The 24,663-nt window shown below is 39.2% G+C and overlaps 1 protein-coding gene across 1 annotated transcript in view; it reads left to right on the top strand.

The window, feature by feature from the left end:
- RELN (reelin) overlaps positions 1–24,663 on the top strand; it is a 517,734-nt gene that overhangs the window by 406,941 nt on the left and 86,130 nt on the right. Inside the window, exons 26-32 of the mRNA XM_027123841.1 lie at positions 1,930–2,101; positions 2,583–2,783; positions 7,673–7,905; positions 15,519–15,676; positions 16,891–17,098; positions 18,780–18,856; positions 24,355–24,513. Of these exons, the coding sequence (XP_026979642.1) occupies positions 1,930–2,101; positions 2,583–2,783; positions 7,673–7,905; positions 15,519–15,676; positions 16,891–17,098; positions 18,780–18,856; positions 24,355–24,513 (1,208 nt within the window). The remainder of the gene's footprint in view (positions 1–1,929; positions 2,102–2,582; positions 2,784–7,672; positions 7,906–15,518; positions 15,677–16,890; positions 17,099–18,779; positions 18,857–24,354; positions 24,514–24,663) is intronic.

The raw sequence follows: 24,663 nt of genomic DNA, 5'->3' as shown, positions 1-24,663 counted from the left end.
TAAACTGGTTAAGAAATTCTGAATTGGAAGATATCAGAAGAAGACCCCATGATGGCAAATACATAAATAAATATAAGTTTAAGAAACAATACTGAGAATCTCTGTAAAGGAAATAATAAAACTTCAAAACTTCCTTCAGAGATATAAAAGAAAACAAATAAATGGAAAATAATACAGCATCCCTGGATAGGAAAACTGAACATTGTGATATGAAGAAATCTCTTAATTTACATTTAATGCTATTCCAGTCAAAATCTTAGTGGCATGTTTTGGGGGGGAGCTTTATATCTGGAAATATAAACTGGCAAAAATAGTTTAAACTTTTGACAAAATATAGAGGGATGCCCTGCACAATATTAAAACATATTGTATAAGCTACAGTATTAAAGTGGAATGATACCAGTGCATGGATAGAACAATCAAGCCAAATAGATGACCCAGAAATTGACTCAGATATCTGTACAAACATATGTGAAAAAAAGACACATCAACTATCAATGATAAAGAAATGGTTATTCAATCAAATGGTGTTAGAAATAAATGGGTAGGCTCTTGGGGAAAAGTACCTATTTAGATTATCACCTTACATCAGCAAAAACTGTTAAAGACTGGTTAAAGATTTAAACACTTAGGTTGCTATCTGATCTTGGAAAAAGACCTGAACTTTCTAAACATAAGTTCAACGCAAGAATTAACAAAGAAAAGGACTGCTTACACAGAAATATACTACATACAGATGTAAAACTACATACACATGTAACACATATATTTCAAAGAAAACAGAAAAAAAATGAAAAGAAGGAAAGCAAACTGAGAAAATATATGCAACAAATACAAGAAATAGAGGATTAGTGTTCCTGTAAAGAGCTTATACAAATTATCAAGAAAAACACTAAGATCCCAATAGAAAAATGGGTAAAAGGAATGAGTAGATGTTACACAACAGGGGAGACATATGTTTAATAAAATATGATTAATATCCAACCTCTGTGGCAATAAAAAAGATACCATTTTTCAACAGTCAAGTGGTCATTTTTTAATGACAACACCAAGTGCTCTCTCCACATGGAGCAGCAAGACAGGTCCTCTCATGTCATCCCGCAAACCATCATGACCCTCCCAGAAAGGAATTTGGAAAAATCCAGAGCCTTAAATGTGACCAGTTTATTTGACCTGGTAATTCCATTTCTAAGAATCTTCCCTAAATAAATAAACTGAGGTATACATAAAGCTTTATACATAAAGATTTTTCATCACAGAATTATTTATAATAAGGAAAAGTGAAATAAATACTAGCACATCTGTGTGATGAAAAATTATATAAACGGTAAAATGATCTTAAGAACTTACTTTATTGACATGAGAATGTGCTTATGATATAATGTTAAGTTTTAAACTGTAAGATACCGAATCATACATATATCTCACCTATGTAAAATATTACATGCTTTAATGATATACATCAAATTGTTAACAGAGGCCAACCCCATGTGGTAGCTTATGGGTGATTTATGTTTCATTTTTAATGCTTATTTATGTTTTCCTCCAATAAGTAAGAACTGCCTTGAAAAAATTGTAATGCTATTTTAATGCAATAACATACAAAGGAACAGCTTTTTCTTAAGGGTTTCTTTAAAATATTATGGCCATTGTCATAGTAGTCAAAAGACACTGTTCAATGAATCAAACGCAGTTGAAATATTTGCCTCCGAAAGATACAATTCCAAACGGAAAAACCAGGATCAGGACTAAACTTGCTTACAACTTTCAACCTCTTGTCTTATCTGTCTAAACTTAGAAACTTTACAAAAATACCAAGAGATCAAACAAAACATAACTTTCTCTTGTTGCTACTCGTGTTATTTTAACAGCTGCTAAGAAAAACACAGCTTTTCCTTTCCCAACGCTAAATGATTTGCTTTTATGCAGATTTGTCTATCTGGAGCTGCCAGCTGCTGCCAAGACCCCTTGCACCAGTTTCCGCTGGTGGCAGCCTGTGTTCTCAGGGGAGGGCTATGACCAGTGGGCAGTCGATGACATCATCATTCTGTCCGAGAAGCAAAAACAAATCATCCCAGTTGTCAACCCAACTTTACCCCAGGTACTTCTCATTATGTCTGAACTCCAAGAAGACATAGAATGGTAAAAGAGGATGGGATCAAATAACTACTCACTCCCCCAAAGATTTAGTGCTTGACACTTGAACATGTAGTTTAGTTTTCTGTGTTTGCACTTAACTTTTTTACCTCTCTATGCTACTAGTTCATAGATTATTTTGATGTTAAAAAAACAAAACAAAACAAAAAACAAGACTAGAAAGTTTGGCCAAGTCATTAAATATTATTAGTGTGTTTATGAAATGATTAGATACACAGTGGCAAAATATATTCAGTTGTTAAATAATCAGGAGAAAAAGTTCATGGCAGTTTAAAAAACAAAAAAAAAGTTAATTTAGAGAGTCTGCTGTATTTTCCTAGAAATACAAATAGTACATGGCCCTGCATGTCATGAACTGAAAATTCCTTTCTTGTTTTCAAAGCTACCAAATTGCCTTTCTGTGTTGTTTGTGTTGTTCCTATTAGAACTTTTATGAGAAGCCGGCTTTTGATTACCCTATGAATCAAATGAGTGTGTGGTTGATGTTGGCTAACGAAGGAATGGTTAAAAATGAAACTTTCTGCTCTGCCACGCCATCAGCCATGGTGTTTGGAAAATCAGATGGGGATCGATTTGCAGTAACTCGAGATTTGACGCTGAAGCCTGGATATGTGCTGCAGTTTAAGGTATTTATGCACAAACTTCTTGCAGGTTAAGGAGCAGCCATCTTCCAGATTTATAAATGAAATTCACAAAGAACACAAAATATTCATATTCTAGTAAAGTAGGGACTCATCTGAACAAAGTTGCCAACAATCTTAGAATGGCAAAGCTTTTTAGCTCTACCCATAAGGGAAACAGCTTGTCAGTTTTTAATGAGCCCCAGGAGTTGTGGCTATGTCATTGTATTTCTTTAAGGGCTCATGGAACTCTACCAGAATTAAAAAGAAAGATGACTTTGAGGATTTCAATCTGATTGTGACTTAATAAATCCCACGCTTCTGAATGGTAATGGAAAAGTTCTCCTTTTCAGCTTACTAGTGCTTTTTGGACTCATGAGTAATATTATGTTTTTACTGTGGGGTTTTCAAACAATTTCTCTTCCTTTGATTGAGTGAATTTTTACTTTAATTTTCATTGTTCTCTTAAAAGCTGCTTGTTTTCTGTGCTGTGATAACATGTCAATATGTATAACAAGTATTTACTTTGACAAGCTCTTTTTTCAGAACCCTAATCAAAATTTCATTGTGTTTATAATAAAATCCCATTGGTGAATTCTGGGGTTGAAAGTAATGCAGTTTCAATGAGCCGGCACAACTACATGGTCCTTGCATAATGGCAGGATGCAGATGCTAAATAAGTTACAAATGGAATTATTAAAGAGATCAGATGTTTACAGGAAGCTCTTCAAATATAATTTCCAGAGGTCTGTAAACAAGTCAGTCATAAATAAAATGATTAGTGAAATGTTGTCCTTCTCTGTTTAGATTTTGATGCTAAATTGCCATGGAAAGAACACTCATAACAGTATATGACTCTATATTAATTTGTTGGTATTGCCTAAAATGGGAACAAAATAACACCAGTAGCAAATACATTGCCAGAATAATACGCTCTTTCTCATCTTGCACGTTTTCTAATTAATTAGTCACAAAATCATGATAGTGTGTAGGTGTTGAACTCTGCAAGGTGGTATTCTGAAGTTTAGAAATCTAAATAGAGAAAACATTACTAAATGTTTCAAGTACTTAAACAACCAGCAACAATGCATAATGCCTAAGAAAAGTCTCAATTCTCGAATCACACCAGCAGAAAACTGTTGATTTGTGGCTATCAGTTGATAATAGATATGTAATATGAGTGATTTGGGGATTGATAATTAATGTATATTTGGGATCTGTAATAAGAACTTGGTGTTATTTTTACAAAAGGCACGGTGCTGGTAAAGTTTTTGTGACTGCCTGCCATGTGTCAACACTAAGCTCTAGGAATAGAGAGATGAGAAATATAGCCCAAGCCCTTAAGGAGCTCAGAAACTAGCAAGTGAGCCAGAAAAGTGAACAGTTGCATTACAGTCGCTGGAGTGCTGTGGTAGAGAGCGCCTCTGATACTATAGGAGTACCTGACATAGTTCCTGGCATGTGGCAGGTGCTCCAAAATTATCTGCTGGTTGAATAAATGGATGGATGGATGGATGAGTTGAAATTGGAAGTTTCTGGAAATACAGAGACTTAGCCAGTTGAAAAGTGGAGAGGGTGGGGGGATTCTAGTTAGAGGGAACAGAATGTGCAAATATGTGAAAATACATGAAAGTGCAAGTGAGAATGGAAATGTCAGAAATTTAAGGAGTTTGGAGTATTTGCCACAGAAATAAGAGATAAGGTTTGTCCTAAAGGGCTTTATATGATACTCTAAGTCACTTGGATATTAACCCAAGAGCGATGAGTCATGGAAGATGTTTAATACATTGAATGTAAAAATCAGACCTGTGTTTTAGAAAGATCATTCTGTTGACTTAACAGGAGGGGAAACTGGAATCAACAAGTACATTCATTCATTTATTCAGCAAATATTTGTAAAGCATCTACTATGTTCCGGGCTCAGTTCTAGGCTATGAGAATAACTAGGAATAGAGAGTTTGACTAGGGTGGTGTAGGATAATTACTATTTTGTAAAAGGTTGTCAAGTTAGCCTCACTAATAAAATAAGTTTTAATCTGAGACCTGTGAAAAGTGAAGGAGGGAGTCATGCAGCGAGCACTCCAGGCACAGAGAACAAAAACGACAAAAGCCTTGAAGTAGGAGTGTGCTTGGAAAAGTTCAAGAAACCAGAAGGATGCCACTGTGACTAGAGCAAAGTGAGGAAGGGGAGACAGGTAGAAAAAAATAAGATCAGACTTTGACTTCTGCTCTAAATAAAATGGCTAGCAGAAGAGTGACATACTCTGACTTAGGCTTTTAAAGAATCACTCCAGGGCTTCCCTGGTGGCGCAGTGGTTGAGAGTCCGCCTGCCAATGCAGGGGACACGGGTTCGAGCCCCGGTCCGGGAAGATCCCACATGCCGCGGACCGGCTGGGCCCGTGAGCCATGGCCGCTGAGACTGCGCGTCCGGAACTTGTGCTCCGCAACAGGAGAGGCCACAACAGTGAGAGGCCTGTGTACCGCAAAAAAAATAAAAAAGAATCACTCCAGTGACTGTGTTGCGAGTACACTGGCAGAGTCAAAGGCAGAGATAGAAAGACTGGCTGGGCAACTATTGTGGTGATCCCAATAATAGATGATGGGAACTTGGACCTGTGGGATAGCAGAGGAGGCAGAGAGAAGTACTCAGATTGTCGGGCATATGTTGAGTAAAGTGAGGATGCTAGAGCAGTCATCAAAGTAAGAAATGAGGAGGCCAGATTAAGGTGAAGCCTGGGATTATGAGATAAATGGATGGGTCTGAAAGATGTTAAAGGTGAGTAGTCTACAGGTTTGGGTGACCTATTGGGTGATAAAATGGATTCTAGAATGACTCCCACATTTCTACCTCCAGTCACTGAAATTGCAAATATAGGATTTAGGGATGCCTGTGGATTGCTGAAGGGCAGATGTACAGGAAGTAGTTATGTACATTGTGCAGAGAACCTGAGAGCGACCATATCTGGGAGTCATAGGGATTGAGAAGGAATCTGAAATTATGATTGTGAATGAGATTAGGACGCAAGTATGAAGTAAAAAGATAAGAAAACCAAGAACTGCATTCTAGAAGACATCAACAGTTAAGAGGCAGGTCAATTAAAAAAAAAAATCACAAAGATGTCACAGAACTGAAAGTTCCATCGACTTGCTTACTTTAGAAACAGTGGCAGTGATAATAAGTCTAAGACAAAAAGCTAAATAACTATGTGTGCCCAGTGCGAATGCTGTCACCACGTGCCAACCGAAGGCTGTGCTTACTAACTGGTAATATAATAAAAGGGTTTGTGTTACAAAAGGTAATCAGGCATCTGAGAGGGTCAAGTCTTTATTTTCTTGACATTTAACTATGTAAACTTGGAGAAATGAATCACAATAAAATTGCCATTGGCCACATTTTTAAATCCTTCTGAGAGACGCTTTCTAGCTCTGAGCATGGAATTAAGGAAAATATGGAGTCTTCCTTTTTTGAAAGACTGGCTCAAGCTACCTTATAGTCACAAAGATGAGCTGGTTGGCCCTTGAACTCTGACCCAATGTTATTTGCCTATGGGCCTACCTTTCCTGCGTCCTTTATTTTTTGGTCATGATTATGTTCTTTTGAGTTCTTCAATTTTTTTCTTTAAAATTTGACTATTCTTAGTTATAAAGTCTTTACAATAAAATTCTATGGTGGCACCAACCAACAAATGAAATAAGATATGAATAGATCATTTATATAAGATAGCATGTAATTAAATACCAGGAAAAGAGTCTGACATTTACAATTATCCAAAAATATAAACTAGGGGCTTCCCTGGTGGCGCAGTGGTTGAGAGTCCGCCTGCCGATGCAGGGGACACGGGTTCGTGCCCCGGTCCGGGAAGATCCCACATGCCACGGAGTGGCTAGGCCCGTGAGCCATGGCCGCTGAGCCTGCGCGTCCGGAGCCTGTGCTCCGCAACAGGAGAGGCCACAGCAGTGAGAGGCCCGTGTACCGCAAAAAAAGAAAAAAAAAAAATATATATATATATATAATCTAAAACAGTAATACAATCATTTATATATTTATTAATTTAGAAAGAAACTGTCTAAAATTATAATAATATTGAGTGCTGTGTAAAACTATTTCATTTGAACCCAGGTGATTAAAAATGAACACATATAAATAGGAAATTCAAAGTGTTTCTGCATTTTGATTCAGTAATACTACTTCTGGGTATTGATATGCTTCTTATAAAGTTTAGAAGAGAAAACAAGAATAAAAATGGTTGTGCTAGGGCATTGGGATTTAGGTTGCATGTTTTTATAATTTTTTTTAGAATATTGTTAATCCTGTGATGACAATCATCTACACAAGTACACAGAAGAGTAATAGTTTTATTTCTGGATTACATTGCTTATTTGATGCTGTGACAAGAACTTAGCTCTTTCATCTAAGCTGAGAATGATTTCTTACTGAGCTTTTGTAAGAAACCAGAGTAAAATTGCTTGTTCCACTGAAAGCAGAGGACAGCTTCAGTAACCTTCATGTTCTGAAGAGGACAGCCCTTTATCATCTGCTTCCCTCTGTTTATACCCTCTGTCTGGGAAAGCAAAAAAAAGCAGTTTCTTGGCTTCCTATCTTTTGTCCAAGACTCCAGTCCCATCTGTGCTTCTCTCTTCGCTTCTATAATCTCAAGAAATCCACAAAATGGGCAACTGGTCCCGCTTTCTATTGAAAATCCCCTATTGCTTGCCTATACAGAGATTTCCAGAACCTTTGAAAGGGTCTTGGTTGGAATTGAGTTGCCCACGTCTTATCATTGTAAATTTAGTGCAAACTCAGTAGAAAGAGCCCTGATGGCTGTAGCACCTAATTTGTTAAATGATGACTTGAAACCAAAAGCTTGTATAATTTTGTCTTTCCTTTTAACAGCTAAACATTGGGTGTGCCAATCAATTCAGCAGCGCTGCCCCAGTTCTTCTTCAGTACTCTCATGATGCTGGGATGTCCTGGTTTCTGGTGAAAGAAGGCTGTTACCCAGCTTCTGCAGGCAAAGGATGTGAAGGAAACTCCAGAGAACTGAGTGAGCCCACCCTGTATCACACAGGGGACTTTGAAGAATGGACGAGAATCACCATTGTTATTCCAAGGTCTCTTGCATCCAGGTAAAGTGACCATTCTTATTATGTGCCATAGTTGCCATTTCTGAGGAGCATATATTTATCTCAGTATCTTCATCTCATTTATCTCAATAACCTAAGAGAATTCATAAACTCTAGCTGTAAGGACTCTTGAGGAAATGACGCTCATACTTGTGAAAAAGTTCACTCGCTCGCTTATCCATTCATTCATTCAACAAATATTTATTGAGCCACCTACCTGTGCCAAGTTCTGTTCTGGGCACTGGATTACAGCCCTGAACAAAAGATGTTTAGAAGCTAAGGGAGTTATAAGGCATTATCGTATCAGACTTTCACTATATAGAGATTTGTGATAATGTAATGCCTCCTTAAATAGACAATTTGAGATATCTTACAATATAAAAGATCCCTTTAAATGACCATTAAGATAAATAATTAAATCAATAGGGGAAAAGATTTAAAATCAATTGACAGAAGAATGAGATAAATGGATCAAGAACTTGAAGCAAATTGGTTTCAGTAATAGGGCAACAAATTTAACTCTTAGCTTCCTGGCAGCTAGGACATAGTGTGGGAGGTCAGGGGATAGGGTCATTTGGTTCTCACTGTTGGGTAAAAAGAAAGAAAATGCATGTATTCTGATAATATATATCAGATATATATATCATATATTTCTACATTCAGTATTCTAGAATACCTTTATAGTACGTATATGTATCTTTGTGTCAGGTAGAGTAGGTAACATGAAAATCAGTGTTTTAACTCTGTAATTTTTCAAAAGATGAAGCATTCTTCAAGTAGACACTTCTTAATTGAATCCTAGAACATAACATTCAATTGTGACTCAGTCAAAGCATTTCTGTGCAGAGCTTAGATGGTATAAGAAGACTACTGGCACTGCTGGTGATGTAAATTAATATATGGTTGATATACTCATTAGTGCCATTCATCAATATTTCCAGCTTACTTCCTTCCTGGAATATGGTAGGATTATACTTTCCCCACACCCTTTAAAGTTTGGCATTGCCAGGACTTCCTTGGTGGCGCAGTGGTTAAGAATCTGCCTGCCAATGCAGGGGACACGGGTTTGAGCCCTGGTCTGGGAAGATCCCACATGCCATGGAGCAACTAAGCCCACGAGCCACAACTACTGAGCCTGCGTGCCGCAGCTACTGAAGCCCGTGCGCCTAGAGCCCGTACTCCACAACAAGGGAAGCCACCGCGATGAGAAGCCCGTGCGTCACAACGAAGAGTAGCCCCCGCTCGCCGCAACCAGGGAAAAAGCTCGCGCACAGCAACGAAGACCCAGTGCAGCCAAAAATAAATAAATAAATAGATAAATAAATGAATAGATTTATATAAAGAATAAAGTTTGGCGTTGCCTAATGAAATGTGAGTGGAAATTAAACATATGACTTTCAGAGTTCAGGTGCATTTTGCTATCTTCTCTGCTTCATGAAAGCCTCTTTTGAGATGAAGCTTACATCAGTCTGGGTCCTTGAGTGTCTACAATCAACAGACTTTCTTACAACCTATACTGGACATTATAGCATAAGCAAAAAATAAACTTTTGTTGGGTTAAGCCGCTGAGATTAGGGGCTGCGTGTTAGGCTGGCAACCTATCTCATCCTGACTGATACAGTGATAAAAGCTAGAAAATCTATAGGAGTGGCTTACTTCTAATGTTTGTGGAGACCATTCTGTCTATAATCTTTCACCTAGTTGATGACCAAATTTGCATCTAGCTGGATATGCTGCTTGTGTTCATCTGCCTCCCTCAGTACTTAGATGTGCATACCTCCAAAAATTACACCTTAGACTTTGGTACATAGACTTCCCAAATGGGTAAGAAACTTGTATGGTCAGGATGTATAAGTTTGTGTGGTAATCTACTAAACTTTGGAACATAATGTTTAAGTGCCAGCTGTTCCAAGAAATGGTTTATCAGTCAGTGGATCCAAGTCAAGTTATAAGTAATTTTTTTGTCTTTACATGCCAGTGTACTTCGTTATGTATCAAAGAGGGACTCAAATGATTTGATGTGTATGTGGCAGAGTGGATGAGTTGACCTTCTTTAGTGAAATTTGATAATTTGACTTGCATTCTGCTTTAGTTAGGATACAGGCCCAGCTACTATAACAGAGAAACAAATACAGATGCTTAACAAGACTTAAACAAGTTAGAAATCCATTCTTTCTTGCATAGTGGTCCACAGGTGAGGACTTCAGAGTTTACAGGGTGTCTCTGCCATTCTGAACACACAACTTCTATCTCTGGATCCAAGGCAGCTATTCCAGACCATGTCATCTCTTAACCAGTGGAAGGCAAAAAGATCAGGAATGCGTAGACACATTACTTTTTAAAAATCATCTTTATTCCTTTTTCATATTCCTCAGTACAGCCTAGGATAATATTTGTACAGTTACCTATTGCTATGCAACATCCCTCTCCAAAACTTAGTGGCTTAAGACAACAGTGGTTTATTATTTCTCATGGTTTTATGGAATTGGCTGGGTGTTTCTTCTGCTGGTCTCTCCTAAGCTTTATAATGTAGCTGCATTCAATTGGTAGATTGGTTAGTGTCTGGGATTAGTAGGACTTTTCTCTCTAAGTGGTCCTCATCCCAGTATCCGTCCCAGTATTCATAACAGTTTCCACAGTTAGGTGGTTCCAAGAGAACAAAAGTAGAAGCTGCAGGACCCTGTCTTTTTTGCCACATCCTAGTGGTCAAAGCAAGTCACAAGGCTAGTCCAGATTCAGAGGGTGAGAAAGCAGACTCCCCTTTTTGATAAGAAGTGCAGGGAAGTCTTGTAGAAGAAGATTTAGTATGATCCATTGGGGGTCATTATTGTAACAACCTACCATATTTTGTCCTAGCCCTAACGGCTCACATGTCTCCCCCAGGCAGATGTACTCACTTTCCTCCCAAAACCCCCAAACGCTCATCTCATCACAGCATCAGGTACTAAGTCACTGATTTCATGATTTCTATCAAGTCAGAGTTCCCTGGATATGGCTTCTCTTGACCTATTGACCTATGACCTAAAGAAACAAGTTATCCACCCCACCCATTACCCAACATACAACAGTGAGACAATGACAAGATAAACACAATAGACACCCCAACTCAAAAAAAGAGAAAAGAATGGGAATCACATAGCAACCACTGGCTCATAGGGATTCTGAAAGCTAGCAAGATTGTTGTTACTAGGGTTCCCTCCTCCAGGAGAAATGTCCAGGATAAGAAAGTTTCCTTGATTGAGATAATTCTGCTCCCTATGAGTGGCTCCCTAATCTGTTGTTCTTCTCAGCTGTTGGTTCTACCCTCTAGGCTTCATCCTTTGAGACATCTGTCCATAAGAATATATCTGTGTTTGCAGCTAAATAGCCCTTTCATCCTGCTTTCTGCCCATTTCAAGCTAGGTATGTAAAGTACAGCCCTTGTAATTCTCTCCTCCACCACTGCCTGCCTCTTCCCCATGCTTTTCTGAAACTGTGGCCCAACCACCTCTCTTCCAAATAGACAAGTGCAGCATGCCATGACGCTGGAGTGCACCAAGGGCTGCATCTTTGCTGCAGTGACTAGGAGACCAGGATGCTGGAAGACATCACTGTGAAAGTAGCCAATAGAATCAGGAACCAAGGAACACACCTCTGGTGCAATACTCCAGAGCCAGATAATACAAAGTTGAATCTGAAACTGCAGTTTGTTTGACGCTGAGTGGAAACACCCGCTTGGTAAAGCCACATCTGAGAAATAAAAAAAGGTTGTCCTTAACATCACAAAGTGAGCCAAAATTTTGAGGCTCCCAATTTATCAATATTTTCTTGGACCTCAGCTTTTGGAAGAAGAAATCTTGTTCATTAGCATCTGGCTTCGTGGTTCATTTGAATACCGTCCAGCTTGCTGGTAGATGGCATTTGTGATGGAGAGCTCTCTGCTACAGAATAGTAAATATGTTTCTACTTCAACCCAAGTAAATGAGCTGTTGTTGTTTCTTCTGCAATATGTTAAACTCAGATATCTCCAAATGCAGTGTTGGAAAGCTGAGAATTCTAAGTGTGAAAATTGTTAAAGTTTGGACCTATTTTGCCACAAGGCAACATGCTTGTAATAGTTACTAAAACATTGCTCTTTGACGAATATTTCGAAGCTGATTTTCTCAAAGGAGCAGTTTGTGCTCATGTTAAGTCTCTTGGTTCTTGCCTACAGAGGAGAGACACTGGTGGTGGTAAATATGTGCTGGTACATCCCTCCTGACTGTCTCCCCAACCACACAGCATCCCCCTCAGCTTGCTCTAGGCTCCCTGTGCAGAATGCAAGAAGTCGATGTCTCTGGAAAGGGCTAGAAACACCGTTGCTTACTATGCTGCAGAATGTCTCCTCCACCACCACCTATCACAGGACAAGCAGGTGCACATGCACCTTCCTGGTTTGAGAGACAGATGCAACACCCCTCTGAAGTGTGGGGGTGGAAGGGAGAGGGGTAGAAACTGGTTCTCCTGGTCACTCAGGCATCCTTTGAACAAAGGTGGCAGTTGGGGAAGAGAACAAAGAGAGAGTCTTACCTTTTATTTCTTCCTTATCTAGAACATGCAGGGCAAAGGGGAAGTTTTGTTCAATGATATGAATAGTCGAATTGCACTCTGGTTTATTTCTAGTTAAATTACATAAGATTAAATTCTGTCTTTTCCTCAATCATCACGTCCTATAACACCTTCCCAGAGTTTCCTGACTGTCAGGTCAAAGACCTCCAAGACTCATGCTCTCCTGGCTCTATGTCCTTCTTAATGGTGATAGTTATCAGAGTTGCACGTTTACATTTCTTTGTGCAGGGGTTTGATTAAATGTGTCTTCTCATTTGACTGTGGGCATCGTAAAGGTAGGAACCATGCAGGAATTCTGCTCCCCATCATGTGCCCAGCCCTGGCACCGCCTGGCATGTTATAGGCACTTGTAAATGCTGGTTGAATGAAGAATAAGGACCAGCAACAGGTGATTAGCTAATTGAAGACACCTCCCTTTCTAAAATGTTTTCCAAAATAAATTCAGTGCTGCTCAGCAGGAAATCATTGTTCTGCATTCTGCTGTGTCTCCTTGAAAAGATATGAATAGCACATGTACACATGTGCACACACACATTCATAATATTAATCATTTTAATGCTACATCTCCTCTATTTAAAAAAAAAAAGATTAACTATGTGGAATCTAGACATGCTATTAGCTAACTTCGGCCTACTTATTTCCTCCCTTCTTCCGATGGTCTATGATTATGTTTTTCTGTAAATTCCTTACTAGTTCTTCCTCTTCTTCAGGCAGCCCTAAGGTTGCTAAATTACTTGTGCTCATTTCCAAGCTTGTGCTCCTAAGAGAACAGAAAAGCAGTAGGCATCAGGAACCAGGCATAACTTGGAGAAATGGAGATAAAGCAAAGCTTGCTTATGTCATGATCAGTGAAATCTTTGTTGCTTTGATTTGTACCTTCCAACTAAAAGCCAACTAACAAAGATTAAAAGAAGGAAAAGGTGCCATCTCTTGCCCTTTCACTCTGAAATATGGGCTTCCAGCTAGGACTCTCAGCTATAATTCACCATGTTCTGGACACCCTATTAATCAAATGATTAGTCATTTTGCTTTTTTAAAACTTTATTTAAATATGGATGCCTTAATACTGAGCTCCTGAAGTCTTTTGCCTTCTCAAGTATCTAACAGCCTACTCTGTTTCTTGGGTCTATAGCAGCCTTAGAATCTACAAACAAGGGTGCCTCATCTCTCTGGCCAGACCAGACCTTGATTATTTTATTTTTATAATGACAACTACAGGACCCCAAGAATCAGAGATGAGTCAAAGGGCTTTACTTACCCTTCACTCCCTATCGAATTACCAAAGCTTCTAGAATTCTACCTACAGTTGGGATTCTTCAACTTTCTGAATGCTTCTGGGGCTCAGTCTGAACTTGCCTCTTCCATGAAACAGAACAGTTGATAGAGAGATGCCCTCATCTTGCCCAGGTGAGAGAGCCTAGGTGAAGAAAAGAAATTATTCTTACCCCTTTTTTCACTTTCCATGTGGCGGAAATCATAGATCCATGTTTCTCTGGGTTCTATTTATATTATAGAAACGTAAAAGAAAAGGCAAGTATGACTTCTAATTAAAGAAGACTTCTATCAGGGAATTGGTATGTTTTCCTCTTTTATCATAGATATGCAGCTTATCTTCTGGAAGGGGCATAGAGGGCTTACCATTTTCTTATGAGCAATTGGCAAAAGATGCTGTTCATCAATTCCATTTATTTCCTTTGAAAGGAAAAATATCTTCACAGGCTAAATAATGTTACAACTTTATTGGGAGGAATTTTCCCAAAGCCCATGAGTTTTTTCTTTTCCTTTCTGTTTTTGCTCTGTTTTTCTAATCTTCAATTCAATTGTCTTTTTGCCTTAAAAAATAAGACCAATATATTTTGAATTATTTCCAAAGTAAATAAAAGATGTGTTCACCTTCCTCTTGACACAATGAAGAATGTGTTAAGACTTGCATTAGTTAAAACCTAGAAAACAACATCGTTAGTTACATTTGCAAATTTGCTAAAAGTAGGTAACTTAAAATAATGAAAAAAAGCCAGGGTTATGATTCAGTGTTGCCAAATTACCAAAGCTATTTGAAGAGCCAGAAAGAAATGCATTCTGATACTGCTGTATTATTTTCACAATAATAGAGGGGAAAAGGAACCTTTGTCTACAGTTATCTTTGACAATCTTTATTAATCTTTAAGATTTTTTATTCTTGTTTACTAAGAAACTGAATTCACTCAAAAGTCTATAAATATTGGCAGCAGAATTAACTGGTATCCAGATAACCTAATCCATCTTCCCTCTTTAATGTTAGTAGAACTGAGAAGGAAGAGGTGTTTTCTTGGTATGAAATTATAGATGTGTGTGGATTTCCATATATTTGAAAAGAAAAGAGATGTGTTGAAGGGATTGGAAATGTTAGAAAGCAACTGGGACAAGTTTTAGTTTGGCAACCTCACAACTGTTGTGGGGAAAATAGGACTGGGCAGTAGCCCAGGCCACTGGTGTTCCAGGGTTTTGAAGCACTGGGACCAGGTCCCTCTTTTGTTTGTTGGCAGTTACCAGTGTTCATTGGCAGCCCAGCTGGTTGCTAAGAGTTTATAGAATGAGCATCTTGGAGATTTGAAGGTAAGAAGAAGAGGCAACAGGTGGGAATAGAGCTGTCAGTACGAACTGGACTCTGTCCTCCCGGAATCATGAGAATGGCAAATAGCCAGAGTCCTCTCATTTGTCCTAACAAAGACCATTCTGTTTGATGGTTTCAAAGATTCCCAAATAGCCTCTTAAAATGTACAAGCAAAAACCTATATAATATGTTTCTGGCCATCAGAATCTTCTTTATCTGATTTTCCTGATATTGAAATATTTATGCTGAAGAAAAAAATCAAGAAGTTTTGAGAAAGATCTGAGAAACACCGTATGAAGGTGAAGTGACCAATCAAGTGAATGTGACTTCCAAATAAATACTAAATCTCTCTTGAGTTTTTCTGAAACGTTCTGTATTTCAGTGCTTTGCTATGAGATACTGGTACAAGAAACACCTGTGCTGTTTTTCCCAACAGTAAGACCAGATTCCGATGGATCCAAGAGAGCAGCTCACAGAAGAATGTGCCTCCCTTTGGTTTGGATGGCGTGTACATATCAGAGCCTTGTCCCAGTTACTGCAGTGGCCATGGGGACTGCGTTTCAGGGGTGTGTTTCTGCGACCTGGGGTATACCGGTAAGGCCGCAGACATGTCTGATGATTTGTTTGTAAAATATTCGTCTCTAGTTACTATATTTCATGTCACTTCTTCCAAGGAAATAGATTCTGAGTTTATTCTTCTTTAAGTCCTACTTGTAGGAATTTGTAACCCAGGCAAATGAGGTGCTGAGATATTTTGTAGTTTTGAACTGCCTAAGAAGGAAACGCATGACAACACAAATTTCATTCCTAAAGTATATTTATTTATTATTAATAGTAAAAATAATTAACATCGCTTGAGTCCGTACTTCATGCCAGGCACTATAGTAGGTGTTTTTATTTCACCTCATTTAATTCTAGCAATAAATAACCCTATAGTGTAGTACTGTTATTGTCCCTGTTTACACTTGAGGAAACTGAGACACAGAGAGGTATAGTAACTCTCCCAAGGTCACAAAGCTAGGAGCTGCTGGAGCTGGGCTTCAAACCCTGGCAGCCGAGCTCTTAACCACTTGGCTGCCTGTGCTTTTTACATTGCTTTTATACAAAATGTAATTGTATACATTTAAAGTAAAAATCAACTTATGAAATGATAAACCCAAGACTGCCAAAAGAGAACTTTACAAGAGAAGTATTTTCTGACCACAGTCACCCTTGGATGTTGCTACAAGCAAAATAAAAAGGAAGCTGAGATTAAAGAGTAAAATTGGAGAAAATATTATAAGCTCCGAAATCTTTTTATAGAATTTTTCCTGGAGGGAACTTCAAAGGATCCTTCCCAGCTTTTCAGTGCTCTGCCCTTCATCTGGTGCGTGACCAAAGACAAACATATGTTGTTGCAGGCCTTCTGTAGAGAGTGCTGTCACTCGTGGTTTCAGGGTGTTTCTTTTAAATCTGGGATTAACTCCCCTTATTGATCCACTAATACAAAGAACAAATGAACCAATTTTGTTGTGGACAAAATCTATTTCTCAGTTTACACAAATCCTCTGAGTAACAAGAATCATGGAAATGTGTGGTTCCTGATGTCTCTCTGTTTAAAAATTTAAAATTATAGGAGCAGAATAGTGTTTTTGATGTTAGAAGTGATGGCTGTATTTCAGACAGATGATTGGGAGATTCAGATTTTGATGTGGTTTCTTTCCCCTAACACCTGTGGCAATGCTTCTTTTGCCCATGCACTGAATGTAACTTCCAATGTCTCATGATTTTAACAAAACCTCTCTCCTGTGTATTTCTTTTCTCGGAAGCCACACAAGGAACCTGTGTGTCTGTTGTCCCTAACCACAGTGAGATGTTCGATAGGTTTGAGGGGAAGCTCAGTCCGTTGTGGTACAAGATAACCGGAGGCCAGATTGGAACGGGCTGTGGAACACTTAACGATGGCAAGTCTCTGTACTTCAGTGGCCCCGGAAAAAGGGAAGCAAGGACCATCCCTCTGGACACCAGGAATATCAGGTGAATAGTTAATTGGTATACTTCTCCATGAACATAGTACTTACCGTGCCATGTGTTCTAACCTACAACACTCTGTTCTGTTATTGAGGGTTTACATAGTAATGTTTCTCTATATAGATTCTGATATATAAAAATAAAGCATAACTTTATAATAAAATAGGCAGTTTCTGCAAAACTTATACTCCAATTCATTAATCAGCGTACAGTCATCACCAAGGCCTGTGTGTCTAATATATGTCAGCTTGGTTTTCTAAAGTTCTGTGTTATTATGAAAACTATTTGGTATTAATTTTAATATATGCCAGGAGAAACAAAGAATTTTTTTCAACTTTAAATTCTGTGTCCAAAAATGTCATGACCCCCATTTATCTGTTTATTTGTATTCACTTATTGAAAACTGTTCCAGAAATTTAAAATACCTACACTGACACCTACTGGTAAAATAAATAAATGCTTAGTTTTAAGGGCAAATGAAATAGTAGCACACCTAAAATAAAACTGTGCGTTTTTATTTTTAGTCAAACTATTTTAGAATTGGAAGAAAGGAAACCAAAGAAATGTTTGAAACTTTTAGACCTTCTTCTCACTAAAATCTGGGGTTCTGTGTCATAGTTTTTCTGCCTTCGATCTCTTTCCCTTCCTTCTGAGTCCTTGTCACAGAGGTGTGCCTGCCATGTAGGTTGGTTTACTGTGGGCTGAGGCATGGTTTACATCACACTGAGTGAATGTCAGCTGTGAAAAATTAAACCATCTGAGTCTAAATCAGTAATACAGGTAACTATCTGGCCCTAAACAAATACAGCATTCAACTTTTTTTTTTTTTTTTTAACAATTTTTGTTGTTGTTGTTGGCTACATTGGGTCTTCGTTGCTGTGTGCGGGCTTTCTCTAGTTGTGGCGAGCAGGAGCTACTCTTCGTTGCGGTGCGCGGGCTTCTCACTGTGGTGGCTTCTCTTGTTGCGGAACACGGGCTGTATGCACACGGGCTTCAGTAGTAGCAGCACGCAGGCTCAGTAGTTGTGGTACGTGGGCCCTAGAGCACGCGGGCTTCAGTAGTTGCGGCGCGTGGGCTCAGTATTTGCGGCACCTGGGCTCTAGGGCGCGCGGGCTTCAGTAGTTGTGGCACGCGGGCTCAGTACTTGTGCCTCGCGGGCTGTAGAGCGCAGGCTCAGTAGTTGTGGCGCACAGACTTAGTTGCTCCGCAGCATGTGGGATCTTCCTGGACCGGGGATTGAACCCGTGTCCCCTGCATTGGCAGGCAGATTCTTAACCACTGCACCACCAGGGAGGTCCCAGCATTCAACTTTTTAATGTTAGATTTTTCCTCCTGAGTTTCCAAGGATAGTATCATCTCAATTTAAAGGAATTCCCATTTCAGTGATTTCATTAAATCATATCAGACTGTCACAATGAAGTGGAATTAAACTGTTTCCTTTTGTTTCAGTAATTATTCCAGAATAAAATTAATGGTCATATTAATTAACTTTTTCAAATGGTTACAGAATTAACTTACTATATAATCTTTGTAGTTTCTGTTTGTCATATGCCCTTCGAATTTAAAAGTAGTACCTAAGAATTATAGGAGTTTTACTTTTTAATGTGTCAAAATACAAAGGGCTAAATCTCTTCTGAGCTCATCTATTTGTAAGTAAACTGAAGTGTTTTGGGATTTTTTCCCCCAGACTCGTTCAGTTTTATATACAAATTGGAAGCAAAACTTCAGGAATTACCTGCATCAAACCACGAGCTAGAAATGAAGGTAAGCTGCTATATTTCCATAGAAATTACAGTTACTACTAGCAAATTAGTTCTTTCTCCTCCCAAAGTTTGGCCGGGATTTTGTAAACTGATACACTACCTTAGATCATTCCTTCTCTTCTCTCCTCTATCAGTGAGTGGGTAACTACATAGAGCCTTGGTCTCTAAGATTCCTCATCCAGATCCTTAAGCCTGTAAACAGGGAAACCTGTTCCTTTATAACTTTACACGGGAGGAAACGAAATTGCAGAGACTCTTACATTCAGCACGGTTTAGGTCTAGGAACTTGTTTGCATAGGGTATTGCTGAATGCGGATCATACTCTGCTTCCTGCCCATAAGCATCCTGAGGGTACTAGAATCCTTTGGTGGAAGGAGCAGTTCTTGTAGTAATAAACATGAACTTTTACTGAGTACCTACTATATGCAAGGCACTGTACCAAGTGTTTTATCTGTTAATGCATTTAATCCTCCCCATACCTCTTTGCCATAGGTACTATTATTTGTCCTATTTTACACATGTAGAAGCTGAGGCACAGAGAGGTCAAGTAACTTACCCAAGATCATTCAGTCAGTAAGTAGATAAGCAGGGAGTCAAACCACTCATGCTGGCTCTAGAGCCTATGCCTTAACCACCATGCACACTGCCTCTCTCCTTGCCCAGAACTCTCCTTTCTCTAGGCATCCATACCATCTTCTGCCTCCATGATTCAGTGCTGAAAGAAATTCATAAGGCTTGAAACATACATAGATGGCCTTCAGTTGCTCTACAGATATGACGGATTCCTTAAGGGACCCCGCATATGAGTTGGTTCCTGGTACAAAATCCATGAGCTTCTCAGATAGGTTTTCCTCCAAACATTGACCTCGTAAACAGTATATGAAGAATTTTGCAGCTTCTAAGTTTGTTATTCTCTCAGGCATGACTATGTAAAACATATTGGCTTAAACACTATAGTACCTGTTAGTCAATAGAGCTACCAATAGCTCTGTTCATCAATTCTAAATGTCCTTGGCCATATCATCACTGAAAGCTTCCATGACTTTTTCTAAGTATCTCAGTACTTTTAGTCTAGTAATTATCCAGATAATCTGTTTACTGAAGCAGCAGTCTAGAAACTTATATAGACTATTTTGCATTTCCTAATCTCTTGACAAACATTTATTAAGAATCTGCTCTAAGCTAGACACAGTTGTAGGTGGCACCGATACAGTGTCACTGAAAGACGGATGCATCAGTCATGATGAGCTAGGTTATGCTGCAATAACAAACAACCCTCTAAATCTCTGTGGGTTAAAACAAAAAGGATTTGTCCTTTGTGCTGCATTTTCCTCATGGGTCATCTGAGGTCCTCATTCCAGCACCCAGGATAATGAAACAGCTGCTGGGGAGCTTCTGGATGTTGCCAGCCACGTGGCAGAAGGAAAGAGAGTGTGTGGTAAAGGGGACAAGACATGCAGACTACCACATGCCAGGATGGGAAGAACTAGTGGGGCAATGATGAGCATAGCAGACAGAAGCCCTGCCCTTAAGGGAACTTACCTTCTAGTAAGAGGAGTCAGAAAATCAATGGTAACAAAAAGAAATAAGCAAGATGTTAGATTGATGGGCTAGACAGAAATAAATAAGCTGATGAGATGGAAAGTAAACTTATGCAGGGGCAGATGCAGATTTGGATAGAATGGTCTGGGAGGGCCCTCACTGAGGAAGTGACATTTAAATTGAAATCTAAAGGGTGAAAAGGAGCCAGCACAGGAGGAGCTCAGGGGAGGTTTTCCAGTCAGAAGAAACAGCAAAGGCCACGAGGTGGAAAAGAATTGTGGTATTGGAGGAACAGAAAGAAAGCCAGGTGGCCTGGGGCATGTGAAGGTCGAGGAGTGCTTGGGGGCGAGGGGCAGGGGCCCAGTCAGGCAGGACCTTGCTGGTCGTGGTAGGGAGGTGGGGTCGGAATCCACTGTCGTCAGGGAAACCAATTGGAGGCTTTTAGGTCAGGTAGTGACGTAACCTGATTTAAGTTTTTACAGGATCACCCTGCGGAAACAATATGTAGTTCAAAGCAAAGGAGTATTTCTAGAGCACATTCTCCGCCCACACAGACACAGGAGCTTTGAGGGATGCAAAGGTAGATGGGGTCCTGTCCCAGGACATTGCTAGCTGATTGGAGAGGTAGAGCACTTTAATGTTGTCCTTGACCCTTGTAATAAAATTATTATTTAAAAATAGTTTGTGGTTGGCACAGTGTAGCAACTGTGTGCATGTGCATATGTGCATGACTCTTCTGAAAATTACAAATCCGTACCCCTATTTGTATATGAGAAAAAAAGACCAACTCTGGCCAGAGTACAGTGGGAAGCATGCACTTACTGACCTGAAGCTCTGCTCTATACTTAACCTCTGATTACAAATGCTCTTGTCTGCCCTGTTGGGCTTATTCCCCTAGGATTCCTTTAAGAACACAACTTTTTCTGGACGACTCTGAGCCATTTTCTTGAACTCACTGCTGCCTGTGTAATTTACATCCCACAGGCATTTCTCAGTCTTTTATTGAAAAGTGGTTGTTAAAATGTAAATCTGCCTAAATCCTTGAACAAATCTCTTCTAGTGATGAAAGTCACAATTTTTTACATACTCAAGCTGAAGCCTCAATTTACATATTTGGAATTAAAATCAAAATTAGGCTATCTTCAATAAGACTGGGAAGATTGTAGATGAAATTGTAATTTAAAAAGGGAAATGTTTTATGTTCCTTAAACACTCAGTAGATGAGCTAAGATGGCTTGGTGTATTCAGATGGACAGTGTTTAGATGACACAGCTGAAGAGGCTCAGCGATTGATATAAAATATGGATATTGCTGTTTCCCTGTCTTGCATTTCTCCATTCCTTCATACTTATCTGCAAGGCACTTCGTTGTCCTGCAGAATTGGGAACCTCATCTCTGTAGATCTTGTGGCTGCCTGAAGGTATAAGTGACACTCCTGAAAAAGTTAATGAGGAGAAAGGCAGCAAGAAGAAACCAAATGGAGTATGGACCTCTTGAGCTGTGTTTCTCATATTCCTGTGTACATCTGAATCCTTTAGGAGGCTTTCAAATGCAGATTCTGATTCAGTAGGACTTGGGTGGTATGCTGTGTAACAAATCATTCCAAAACTGAGTGGCCTAAAGCAACATCTGTTATCTTCTAGCTTCTGTGAGTCAGGAATTCAAGAACAGCTTTGCTGGGTGGATCTGGTTCCAGACCTCTCATGAGGCTGCATGCAAGATAAAAGCCAAGATGGTGCAGTCATCTAAAGACTCAACCAGGGCTGGAGGATCTCTTTCCAAGATGCTCACTTACATGGCTATTGGCAAGAGGCCTGTTTCTTTCAGTGGACCTAGCCATAGGCTGCTTGAGTGTCCTTACTACCTGTCAGCTGACTTTCTTCAGAGAAAGACAACCATGAGAGAGCAGGGAAGAAAGTGCAAGCGCCTTTTATGGCGTACTCTCAGAAGTCACACGTTGTCACTTCTACGATATTCTATTAGAAGCAAGTTACTGAGTCCAGCCACACTCAAAAAGAGAATTAAGCTTCACTTTTGATGGGAGGAGTGTCAAAGAATTTGTGGACATGTAAAAACACCACAGGTAGAGCCAGTTCCCAGGTGATGCAAGCACTGGTCCTTGGACCATACTTTGAGTAGAAGGTGCTAAAGGACCACCAGTGAGATTTTAGTCTTGTGACGCTTCATTTCTTCGTACTGTATCTGCTTTCTAAATAGGTCACCCAGATAACTATCTAAATTATTCATTTTCTCTCCCTCTCTCTCTCTCCCCTATGTTATTAAATATAAACCATATCAAACAAATTAATATCTACAAGAAAAACTATATTTTGAGAAAACATGGAGGGTTGGAGACTGGAGTTTTCTCAGATGCTCCTCACCTTGACTAGAATAAAAATGAGAAAGAGCCTAGCTTCAGTGTTCTTCATGAACTTTGGTGTGGTTCTCTCCCTTCTCCAGCACATGGGTCTCACCTCCACCCACTGAAGCTCCAACTGCGCATGTCTACATGCATACACAGCATACTGCCTCCCCAGAGAGTTCCTATTCTTTGAGCTGTTTTTATCCTCTCGTCAAACACGATGATTTCTTGTATTTTAAATATGGTAGGATTAATTCTCCTGAGATTTCCAATTTTTTTGCATCTTAGTCCTTATTATTTCTGGCATCACCCCTTGTCAGATGTGGTGACAGTAATTCCATGTAACATCAATTAACCTTAAAAGGCTTTCTTTTAGTTCTATATTTTATCATATTATTTCTTGAAACTTAATTTTAGTAAACTCTTTGCTGTGCAACATGACAGAGGGATTGAGATGTTCTGGTTAGTCAATAATGAGGAAACTAAAAAGTTATTGTAAGAACCATGAATTATTGCAATTACAAAAAGATTAGAACATAATAAAATTAATATAACAAATGCAACTTTACTGAACATAATTTCTGTGAATACTCAGAAAGCACTTCAATATCCCCAGTCATAATTAGGAATATGCAGTGCCAGTCTTAGGAACAGTTATAGAATAGCAATCAGATAGATGCCAAGAAAGCCCTCTGCCCCCCCCCACATCAAGTAAAATATATTTTTTTATTAATTGCTAATGATCATATATATATCCTGTTGATTCCTACCATTTCATCATTAGCAACTTTTTCCTTTGCATTCAACATTACCCTTTCCCTGTGTCCTCTTTTAAAAGAAAAATTTTTCTGGGATAGGTAGCAGGAATAGCACACGAAGTATCTTAAACTTTAACATGCATTTCCCTAAATCACACCTGGTGACAGGCAGAGGGAGGGGGGGTAGAAGGGGTAAGTGAAGGGGAAAGGTGACACAGAGAAAGAAAGGTAGAACTAGAAAGGTAGAGAAGGAAAGGTAGAACCATCAGATGGGAGTGAGTTCTTCTGCTTTGCTATTTAATAATTTGTCTTTATTCAGTCTTCAGTGACCAAGGTCTGACAAAGTGTGAAGTGCCAGTAAAAATTCTGTTCTGCTTAACAGACCTTCACGTTGGGCTGTGCTTCCTATCTGGTACACTGGTGGCAAAGAGCACTTCTTGGTTTTGTACTGGGAGGTTGAGATATTTTTTCTGAGTATATAATAATGATATGAGACTTTGTAAAGTTCAGGACAGAATCTAACATTCAAATACGTAATCTGGAGTGGATTTTTATGTCCCCCTTACCAACCTACTCATCACCCATACAAAGCTGAGTGGTCTTTAAAAAGAGCTTATGTATTTTTCCCCCCACTTCCTAGGAGTCAGTGCATTAGAAACTGTCAAGAAATTGATGAGCCTTCAGGTCTACGAATTCATTCCTTGGAAGTTAGATGAATGTGCCCTTATCCTATGAGATGCAATCCTGCACTCTTGCCATTTCAAATAATACTGTTCCTTGCCTTTTTTGCCTCTAGGAGAGCTGTCTAAGTAACTGGATTTATGTCTTTTAACTCAGGGCTTGTTGTTCAATATTCAAATGACAATGGGATACTCTGGCATTTGCTTCGAGAGTTGGACTTCATGTCATTTCTGGAACCACAGATCATTTCCATCGACCTGCCACGAGAGGCAAAGACACCTGCAACAGCTTTCCGATGGTGGCAACCCCAACATGGCAAGTTACTGCTCACCCCAAGTTTCCTGGTAGCGTTTAGATCATCCAGTTAAAGCCACGTTGTGCTGTGTGTTTCTTAATTTGCTGTCGATTTCTAGATAATTTGATTTAAAGCCACAGTCATAAAGATATTCCTATTGCTATATAATG

Source organism: Aethalodelphis obliquidens, unplaced genomic scaffold (genome assembly GCF_003676395.1).
Source record: "Aethalodelphis obliquidens isolate GAN/ISIS:26980383/991018 unplaced genomic scaffold, ASM367639v1 scaffold27, whole genome shotgun sequence".
Lineage (NCBI taxonomy): Eukaryota > Metazoa > Chordata > Mammalia > Artiodactyla > Delphinidae > Aethalodelphis > Aethalodelphis obliquidens.
The sequence above is the reverse complement of the archived record's forward strand: the minus strand, read 5'-3'. Positions and strand labels throughout refer to the sequence as shown.